This window comes from Apiospora aurea (assembly GCF_038362705.1).
Source record: "Apiospora aurea strain CBS 24483 chromosome Unknown utg000006l_segment0_segment0, whole genome shotgun sequence".
In the NCBI taxonomy this organism is placed as follows: Eukaryota; Fungi; Ascomycota; class Sordariomycetes; order Amphisphaeriales; family Apiosporaceae; genus Apiospora; species Apiospora aurea.
The window spans coordinates 134,827-145,373 of NW_027117393.1; the positions used below are offsets into that span (position 1 = coordinate 134,827).

Here is a 10,547-nt window from a genome sequence, read left to right on the forward strand (position 1 = left end):
AGATGGTGATAATGCTGGTGGTGTATAAAACCCAATGGGCGTCCAGGTCTTTCTACGGCTACGCTGCTTGAAGCTCTCATCACTATCAGTCACCAGACCAACGCGAGAACACCCCAAAACAATAAAACGCCATTACACATTCTTTCCCTGAAAGGAGGACACGAGAGCTCTTTCACTACCGACCAACTCCCGTCTATCATACTGCATAATTGCTAGAATCGTCTCGAACTTCGTGCACATCCTCGACCTGTTTACTACAGCTAACCTTGCATACTCTCATTATCCCACTAACGATGGCTGGTTCATCTGACCAAAGCATCTACGGAGGGTATGTGTGTATGGTCTCGTTGTCACTTTCCCGCCGCCTCTCTCCCCGCCTGGCTCTCCAACCCTCCTTTCGAACCCGATTTTGTCAAAGAGCTTGGATTTTCTCACATGACTGCATCGTTACCCATGTCCCATACTGTCGCCCTCATGCATTGCTGTCCCGGCATACGCCCCTCGACATCCTATTGGTGGGGGTGTGGCGTCACCTCCCATCCCGAGTACTTACACAATGATGCTTTGTTTGCTAGTCCACACATCTCTTCTCCTCTTTCCCTCATCTCGGTGCCGCGAGCTGTCGAGAAATGATTAACTGCCTTGCCCCCTTTCTCTTCCTTCCGTCTTCAAGGGGAATGGTGAAGGTTGGAGCATACTGTACGGCTTACAGGTGGTTCTCCCGTTCTATTGGCTGGAGCCACAGCCCATTTACCAACGAAGAAAAATGCTTCCTCTTTTCCCCTTGCCTTGGCTATTTTCCTCTAAGCCCATCCCCTCCTCGCAATTATAGTTGAGGCTATTGCGTCACCCTTTTCCCTCCTACTGCAGCTTGGGTCTGTCTAATTCCACATGACTATGATAGTGCGGCTCCGTCGAAGCACTCCCACGCCGTCACTGACCAGATCAAATCACCATCCAAGAAGTCAATGTCCAAGAAGAAGACCAAATCCTACATGGCGGAGATCAATGGCGGAGGGGATCCCGTGACCGCCCTGGCTCTGCGGTCGGGATCTCAGAGCGCAGACGAACGACGGGCCAAGGTTGAGCGGGAATTGGCTGCAGCCGCCCCGGCGTAGCTGTAGGTGCAACGCAGCTCACTTGGGTGTAAGTATTAATCCAACCAAGCCGTCAATTGAAACATTGACTTTTTCAAGCCATCTGTTAAGCGATCCATTCAGCCAACCCCCATCACGTTGCAGTTGCATGCGACCGTTGGCCGCTGCAAGTCTGACCTGACTGACATGACGACAGTGCGCAGTACCTGCGACTCTGTACCTGTCACGTCACCATCTTCATCTCGAATTTGACAAGACAGATTGGGCGTCCACTAAAAGCCTCCAACGACCGGGAGCCAGCACGTGGTATTGAGGCCCACCGTCTTAAGGCTGAGTCCGCCTTAACGTTCAGTTCAGCTACGGGCCCAGCCGTCGCCAAAAGCAAACGGCTCCAGAATGGTGCAGCTGGGATCGTGGGGGTGGATGTCTGTCCACAAAAGAAGCTGCAGAAGAACAAAAGTTTGGCCAACGACTTGGCTGGGTCGCACAGGGTTCCTTTTGTCATCGCTTTTTCTACACTCTTCCGACTTTTCTCCCCGAGATCTTCTCCCCAGAGGATAGTCATAGACGAGCGACGGCACGTGGCAATCAGAGGGCGATAACGCGCCTGACCCCGACCCCGACTCTTTTTGTTACTATCCCCTCATTCTGCTACTTTTTTCTTTTGCTTGAAAAAGTCTCGTATTATATTTGACTTCGAACCACCCCGCAGAGCAGTACTGCTGGTACTTGGCAATTGGACGAAGAAACGGACATGACTTTCCCTCTTTTTTTTTTTTTTTTTTTCGTTTTTTTTTTTCTTTGGCTATTATATAGGGATCACGATATTATGGATTGCATCATGATGATATGGTTCGCATCACGAGATAACGCTGGGCATGAACGATACCTGTATAGAGGGAAAGGAAAGGGATCTGCAACTTCGACGGACTACATTGTTTTCGATGCCTGTAAAAGGGCAAGACCAATACTGGTCATTTTCAAATACACATTCTATCCCCCCAACGCTGTCCGAATCCTCACCATGTCAATTCCAAATGATCTTCGTGGTTCCAGGTCAACAATGGTACAGCTGGGCGCGGCAAAGGCCAGCTCGCTGTCGCTTGGCTGACAGTCTCCGGTAACAGCTGATGGGACCTCGACAGAGCGAGTATCGCATCTGGCATACGGTTCTGTCGTGCGGATGGGATGAGGCTACCTGCCGCGATGGGTTGGTTCAGGGCGGAACGTTACCATCTGTGCGGAACGAGAATGGCTGCGCCGCAGCACCACCCTAGCTTATCGCATCTTGTCAATTGCCCTGAACCTGCCTCGTGGCTCGACCCTTGTCTTCATTTTTGCTATTTATGCATGTTGGAGCTTATCTTTAGGTAAGGCGAGGCGGTGGACAGTGGACAAGGGAATTTCGTTGGCACGGAGACAGCTCCGGGTGTTCTGTTTGGGCTGTACGAGCAACACAGGATAAACCTGATGGTATGCCATTGCGTAGAGTAACAAAGCGACGCTGGAGTCTTGCCCAGCTTCGGGGGTTCGCTGTCTAGGGTAGTCTCTTTGCCAGGGCGACTCTTATCTGCCCACTCGTTATGACTTGGCAGGTGGTGGGTAATCAGCATTCAAGACAATATTTCCATGCCGATACTTGTTGTACGCCTAGTCGCACCGGCATGCAGTGCCTCGTTACCTACCAGGTAGGTAATACCACCTCCCCTGCAGCCTGCCCACGCAGCCACGTGCAGTAAGCGTTGTCGTCCCTGGGGCACGGACAACGGTTCTCCAGGTCTCCGCCTCCAAACGAAGTCAAAAAGAATCAAGGGGGCTCGGAGCCGACAGGCATGATGCTTATGCCCAGCCGGCCATGAAACGAATCGCCATATCAAAGGACGGCGGCCACTCCCCGAATCCTGATTGGTGCCCCTCCATTGTCCTTAGCCTGAAGGCGCCCAATTTCCCTAACCGAGAGATTCCTTGGGTCCTCAATCAACGTCATTTTGGAGCTGGTCAGGCACTCTGATTCGGATGCTCAATCTTGCAAACCTCGAATATGACATAAGCACGCCGGAAATAAATAGATCTAACGGGGGCCTGCGCGTAGGAAGCTATAAAAAGAGACTTGCCCCACCAGATCAGGTACGCCTTGGAGCAGTTCCTCTGCCCATTGTCGCGACTCTACTATTCGTATCACCAACGCGCCCTCGAATTGCTTATTGGTCTGATCCTTGTTCAGAGTACTTTCAGCTGCTGTGGTCTTTTGCTTAACCTGACGTTTTTTAGCGGGTCTGCACTGGCCTGTCAACCTCGCGTCTCTGAGCTCCTGATGCGGCTCCGTGCTCGTTCCATGCACCTCCCCGGCAACGGTGGTTATCCAGCTGAGCAGCAGGTGGGGTGCATCCAGGCCGAGGGTGACGACGACCGCACGCTCTCACTTGGTTATCCTCAGCCGGCTCCGTGACAAAGGAAAGCGAAGGCACTGACCGGATTGACTTGTGGGCTGCTGAACTGCCGGCTGGGATCTCAGAAGCCGAGACCACCTCCCTCCTCTAAAACGCTGCCCTGCCTATTGGGTACAGCTCTTGTTAACATCCCCACCTCGAGTGCAACAACCGTTACTCACCTATGACCAGAGAGCTGACCAGTAACCCAAGCCCTTCTGGCGCGCAGGTGAGTAGAGGAGGTTGGGAAACTGGACTAGAGATGGAGACTCCTTGTCCTTGTTTATTTCTTAAGTGGTGCAAAACGCGACATCAACTCGCTTCCCGTCGCATCTCGTCTGATGTTGCACGTAAGGCTACTGTTAGCCACCCCTGGCCACCTGCGGGTCCTCACGAGGGCCCCTGTTTTGGACCTGTGCTGCCATCTTCGGAGGGGCATAGCCTACAGCCTGGCATGGACGGCCACCAGCATTTTCGTGCAGCCGTGCTTTAGCTTACCAGTCTAGACGTTGTGGTGTGTGGGCGGTCTCCAGCTGCTGCGGAAAGCCATTCCCGTCATCATCAAATTGATCAGATCAGATCAGATCCCTTTTCCAATCGAAGCGGCCCTTTCCCGCCTTTTCCTATAATCTCGACTGTCGGGCATCATCATTCCCACCCCAGTCCAAGAACAATGATAAATAAAGCAGCCATGACCTCCCAAGGCCTACTTTCGTTATGCTTCCTACCATTTTCATCGAGACCTACGCGGATACCAGACCAGGCAAACTCTTTTGCTACTTGCCCCATCTCCCATTCTTCTTTTCCCCAGTGCATCAAAACCGGTGCACCCAGGACCTACAACGAGAATACAATCTCAAATCACTCCAACAACGCCCGTCTCTCCTTCTTTATTATGCTCAGTTCTTGACTACTCGTACACTTCCTACCCTCGCCTTGAGTCATGATGCCTGGTTCATCCGATCAAAGTATATATCGAGGGTACGCTACACCTTTTCTTGTTCCAGGATCTTCCCAAATCACTGCCTGGTCCCTCAATATCGAGGTTAGTCCGGATCGGATACCTCCACGAAGAATGCATCTCCATTTAGCTAGGTGTTCTGGTATTGAATGGCTGTTTGTCATTCTCTCTCCTCCTTCCAAATCCAGAACCCACATTACCATGGCGGTATATCAGTGTCAGTGGTGGGTTCAGCGCTCTCAAGTGAGAGCTTACCACGAAGTAACCAAGTACCTTGAGTAATATTTTGTTTGTTGACCTCTTACGCCGCTGGCACGTTATTATAAAACCCGAAGCTGCCCTCGTCCATTAATAAGACAGCTTTTTCTTCCCAGTGGTAGCAGTTTCGTGCTGTCCAACCACATTACCCCGTTTCTGATTACCTAAGTGGACCTAATACTTACACGGAACAGTGCGACACCATCCAAGACCCCCGACGTCATCACCACAAGCACCGAGCCTCCTTCGAAGAGCGAAACCTCTCGCAGCAGTGTGCATTCGTACATGTCAACAAAGAATGGCGGCGGAGATCCCGTGAGCGCCTTAGCCCTGAGATCCGAATCCTCATCCCAAAGCGCGGCTGAACGGCAGGCCAAGGTCCAGCGCGAAATGGCTGCATCATTGAAACAATACAGGACTTCATGAGACGTATATGCAACGCAATAATGGACCTCAGTGGTAAGTGTCACCTTGCTGCAATGGAATGCGACGAAGAAACGATGCGCGGTTTGACTGAGACCAAGGATGCAGTGTCGAGACATGATTGCTAATGCGTCCCGTGTTTGACAGGCGGATCGGCGCTACCAAAACAGCTCCGACGACTAGTGGAGAGTCCGCTAAATAAGGTTAGGCTTTAGCGGCGGCCCGCACTGAAACCATCTGGTCGGGTGCCTTAGCGTGGTTCAGCATCCTCCCTACAGGTGGAGCCGGGCGGGCGCCTGGTGCTCAGAGCTTAGCTACTTGCTTTAAAAGGAGAGGAATAGGAATCAAATAGTCATAGGAGGGACAGGATCTAGATGTATTCTATCCCTTCTACGGTTGCCTATTTCGATGGGGTGTTTGACGGTTCTGCATATCAATGTGCACGCGACGACACTCGGCAGTTTCGCTGCGACCTGCAGCCAGTAAACCTGTGCGATGGGATTAGCATGAGAGTGAACAACGATAGGGAAATCATGCCTCGTCATCCCGGTTCTCCATAATCACCAATGACTCAACGTCTGTGGTGTCCTTTTCTCGGATTGCTCCGGCCCGCTCAGAATGCGCACTTCGGGCACAGCCTTATCCGAGATGACATACACAAGTCACCCTTAAAGTCTCCGTTTCTGGCAATTCGAACCGGGCGGCGGCAACACAGGCAAAGAGGGCAGGCAGTGTGGTGTGGTGGGCGTGGTGGGATGGATCCACGCGTCTTCAAAGCGGCTCCGCATATCTGTCAAGGTATGGCTATCAGCTCGGCACAGAAGCTACAAGGCACGCCAAGAGCGCACTTCGCGCATCTTTTTGCGAAGCAGTTCGGGGGCCCGATTCTTGACCTCAGACAGGCAATCCAAGAACATAAGCGACTGGGTAACGCGCGTGGGTCCTGGGTCCGAAGAGTGAATGATGGTGGGCAGAGATTGATGATGAGTGGTCGGGGCAGTTTTCGTTGCAACATCAGAGAAGGATTGCAGGCCGCACTTGTTCGCTTATACGTCATTTGATAGGCAACAAGCAGATGAATGGTTCGCGAATTTCAACGGCACTGACGCATGCAGGTAGCTTTCTAATGCCAATATTGAATCGGTTGGCAAAGTTCTAGTCTTAGTCTTCCAGGTCGATCTGAACCGTTCGGGGTGAAGCATTGAGTAGCGTACTAGAAATAGACGATAGTATCATGTTCTCCAAGGCTGCCTAATATTCGCTTCATTGAAGTACCCTCTGGTCATCATGAAGGGAAGAACGGTTCACTGACAAGCCTACTACTCATGTGGTATGTTGCGTCTTGCCTTGCTCGGGACAGAGACAGTCATAGCCATTTTCTGATAAGCAGTTTTGTTCAGGCCGTCTCGGCTGCTGAATGTGGCCGAATCAAACCAAATGCGACACCAACCGCTCACAAGGCTCCATGGATCTAACCTACCCGGTGCCTTCACTATTCAAAGGTCACAGAGAACCTCCTGCGGCGGCTAGGCAGGCAAAGAACAGCGATCTGCGCTGCGCTTGATGTTGAAGTTCCACACCAAATCTCTGCCTGCAGCATGGGTTCAGCTGCCCCCTCTCCCCCAATTCGCCTTCCCGTTGGATTTGATTTGCCCTGATTGGCCACTCCGCATAGGCTATTGCGGAGGTCCCAGCAAGCGTGACTCGGCCCAGAAGTATGTCACCTCCGAAGGCGCACGAACCATAGATAGTCTCGGCCGGTGCCTTCAACGGCGTCGGTGGAACTCGTCGGCACACGCCCTCATGGGAGGGGACCGCTCCGAAATTCTTATACAGGATCAATGAGCAGCAGGAGGTACCCAAATAAAGGGGTGCATCGATACCTGTTTCGACGTGCAGACCGCGCGATTGGTGCGGATACCATCCAAGGTACGTATAGTCTTTGAGAGCTCAGCGGCCCGCGTCAGCAGCTTTCCAATGGGATGGAGGTGCAGGTAGTATTGGCGACATGATAGATAATGGTATGATAGGATGGAGTTAGGATGTCGTTGTACTTCTAACTAGGCAACTTGTACGATGGGAGAAATGCGTTTACCTATGTCTCTGCTGACACGGGCTCGTGAACCAGTCGGGGTAGCTGAGCTGAACCTGCATGTCAGCCAGGAACATACAGTTGGTTTTCAAATATCTCCGACGCGGAGACAGGCAGACAGGGTGCAAGCCGCCACCTGCCTCCTGTCAGCGGCACGGGTTCGCACTTAAACGGCCAATACACCGGCTTTCTTTTCCTTGGCGCAACGCCCATGAACGACACAACAACGGCCTTGGACCAATAAACTATAAAGAATATTTCAGTATTAGGTGGTTTGAGTAATGTATAAGATGGTTCGTATCGATGCTGCTTTGAAAGTGGGTAGTATTGGAGCTTCGTGTAATAGATGAATTGTAAGCATACTGAAGGCTGTTATATTAGTTTTGTGTCTCACAAGCGTGTGTAGGGCGGTCGTATTGTTTTCTAGCTAAAGATCTCGTGTCTGTGCGACAGTCTGTGTCGGCAGGTCAGTAGCTTCAAACAGCGCATGAGATGGGCCGGCCGGGGCGGCACGTCATGGACAAAATCCGAAAGCTTGGACGAAAGTAATAACTTCAGGATGGGACGCATGGCCAGTAGCCTGCAGCTTCTGTCCGTACTTCTGCCTCGTTGGTTGCCTAAGTACCTCAAGCGACACCGAAATTGTAGTTCGCATACCAACTCCACTGACTTGGGCCATGTTCCTTTCCCTTGCCAATCCAATCTTTCTAGACCGGAACATAAATATATATGACTGCCTTTTGTTTCATATTTAAACGCCGTGGACTCCTCGAGCTCGGCAACAGAAACCATGCGTGGATTCTGGGATTTGCCAAAGCATTTGCGAATACACCCTCTATAACTGCGTCCGTCTTGCGCTCACCACGGCTGGCCCCGCCACCCCACCTACCGTGAACTCCTCCTACTTCCACCGAATACTTCTATCGGCAGCCGTTACAAGTTGAATCTCAAACCCAGTTGCCTTCTACCAAGACTTTATGCCAGCTTGTCTCCCCTTCGGCGGACTTATATTAATCTCCCTTAGTTTTGACCACAAAGGCTTGAGCAATGGGTAATGCTTCGGAGCGCTCCGTATATAACGGGTATGTATATCCCAAGGGACATGCTTCTTCCCAATCACAATATTTTATTGCCTCCACGCCCTTCCTCCCAAGATATGGCCAGTGGAGCCAGTGGCTTCTTGTATCTTGTTAGATCTGTTCACAATTTGCCTGTGAGATGATGTTCCTCCTGCAGTGCTAGTGCTGCGCAAGCCACCTATCAATATCTACATGACATGTGCACGTCAAGGTACACAACATGAAAAGCCATTGAACCTGACCACTGTTGCGCCCAGGGAGACCCCACATAAGTCCTCACACGCTGTAGCCACGAACAGCGAGAAGTCGTCATCCAAGACGTCGATGTCTCGCAAGGCAGTCAAGTCCTACATGTCGATGAAGGATGGAGGCGGCGACCCTGTAACTGCCCTAGCGCTCCGACCTGGCGCACCTTCGAAGAGCAGCGGCGCCGGCCGACAGGCTAGAGTCCAGCGCGAGATGGGCGCATCGCTGAAGAAGCTATATAAATATTCATAAGCGGGCGGCGCAGTCGAATGATCTTAGCTGTAAGTGATGCAAGGTAACCTGAATAGTCATGTAGACTAACACGTTACAAACAGTACGTACCCAAGTTGCGACGATCAGGGCGCGTGGGGGCTGAACCCGCCCGCCAATGTTAGCTCAACGGCGGCCCGCACTTGTGCTCAGGTACCCTTCAACCCTTGTACGATTCCACAGCTACCCAGAGCTGGAGCTGGGAACACGGATGCTAGCAGTGTTCTAGGCGGTAGCTACAGGGAAGGGAAGAGAAGAGGAAGTGGATAAGAGCTAACCCAGGATTTCCACATATTTCCCTCAAGGTAGTAATTAAACCATCCCAAGAGCCTTGACGAAGAAGAGCGCGCAGTACAGGCACGCATTTACATAGCAGCATCTCAGTAGCAAGCAAGGCAAGAGGGTCCCTCTGTATGTGGGATGGGGGTTAGATCCGATTACTTCGAAACCATCCGTCTTTGAAACCTTCTGCATGACCAACCCTCCAAACACGGCAATCCCCCATGCGCATATGGACGCTGCCTATATGGCAGCGTCCACTTCGATATTGGGTATCTGCGACCCAATCGATACACTCCAACATTAACGTGCAGTAGCGAGCAGATCAATTCAGGCTTAGTCGAGGAACCACCACGCACTGTCAGGCGCCGCCCCTGTCGTCTCCTACTGGCTCTTCACCTTACATCTCAGGGTTCTATATAGCTTGATCAGGGAATCAATGACAGCACACTCCCAGGTTTCCCCACTGGGTGTTCGTTGGTGCATAGTCTGTCCGATAACTTTGGATTATCACCATGTGTATAGTCGTTTTCAACATCCGTTCATTGTTATTATTGGTACAAGGTGCCCTCTGAATCGATTGAAATCATCACTACTATAACTGGGCAACAAAGGTCATCGAAGTTTACAAATCGTATCTCTCAGCATTTCAAGAGTATCAAAGACGGCACATGGATGACTGAACATTTGTATGTTTGTCAGATGGGGCCCTGGTCCTGGCTCTGAGGATGATGGTACCGAAAGGGACCAAGAAGTGAAAGAGAGGGGTAGCATCTGGCAGAGGAAATGCCCCAGGACCGCTGAGCGATATTTCACCATATCATTGGCTGTTCGGTCGCAACCATACTCGGTCGGGCGACCCGTAGGCCGCATATGTGCCTTGGTCTTGCAGGCCAATGATGCAGAAGCCTGAGGTGCTGATGCTGCGGCCCAGGGTACAATGCAGAATTATGCAGCACCGTGGGGTGGTTACATATCTACGATAGCCAATAATGTTCCGGGCGAAAGGTGCTGGCTAAAGCTCTCCTTCACCCTAACTCACATATTCTGCGAACATGAGAATTTTGGAGTACGGGGAAGCGATGTTAAGATGGGGGAATATATAAACCACAACAGCAGACCTAACTTTGACTTGACCTTTGCACTCTCCATTTCCAACTTTGTGCTTTACTCAACTTCCCAGCTCTAATAAGCGGAACCCTTTTACCTGTTCAGTTGTTATCACCGAACCGCAATTCCCCTTCGAAATCTCCTCTTCCCCGGCCTCCGAACCTACCTTGTCTTTCCTCCACAGTCACCCAAGTGCTTCTTGACCATCTATGGACTTTCTTATCACTACATTTAGCCCTCGGTACTTGTACTATATGACAATGGGTGGTTCGTCTAACAGAAGTATCTATGGAGGGTACGTTG

The 10,547-nt window shown here is 51.4% G+C and overlaps 2 protein-coding genes across 2 annotated transcripts; both read left to right on the forward strand.

Moving 5' to 3' along the window:
* Positions 1-293: 293 nt before the first annotated feature.
* On the forward strand, positions 294-1,118 carry PG986_008631 (uncharacterized protein; the record flags this gene model as incomplete). The annotated part of the gene is made up of 2 exons (XM_066844853.1): positions 294-328; positions 905-1,118. The coding sequence occupies 2 exons, from the start codon at positions 294-296 to the stop codon at positions 1,116-1,118; spliced, it is 249 nt and encodes an 82-aa protein (XP_066697251.1).
* Positions 1,119-4,688: 3,570 nt separating this feature from the next.
* On the forward strand, positions 4,689-5,171 carry PG986_008632 (uncharacterized protein; the record flags this gene model as incomplete). Its single annotated transcript, XM_066844854.1, has 2 exons — positions 4,689-4,711; positions 4,940-5,171. 2 exons carry the CDS (start codon positions 4,689-4,691, stop codon positions 5,169-5,171), a joined length of 255 nt encoding a protein of 84 aa, XP_066697252.1.
* Between the last annotated feature and the right edge of the window lie 5,376 nt (positions 5,172-10,547).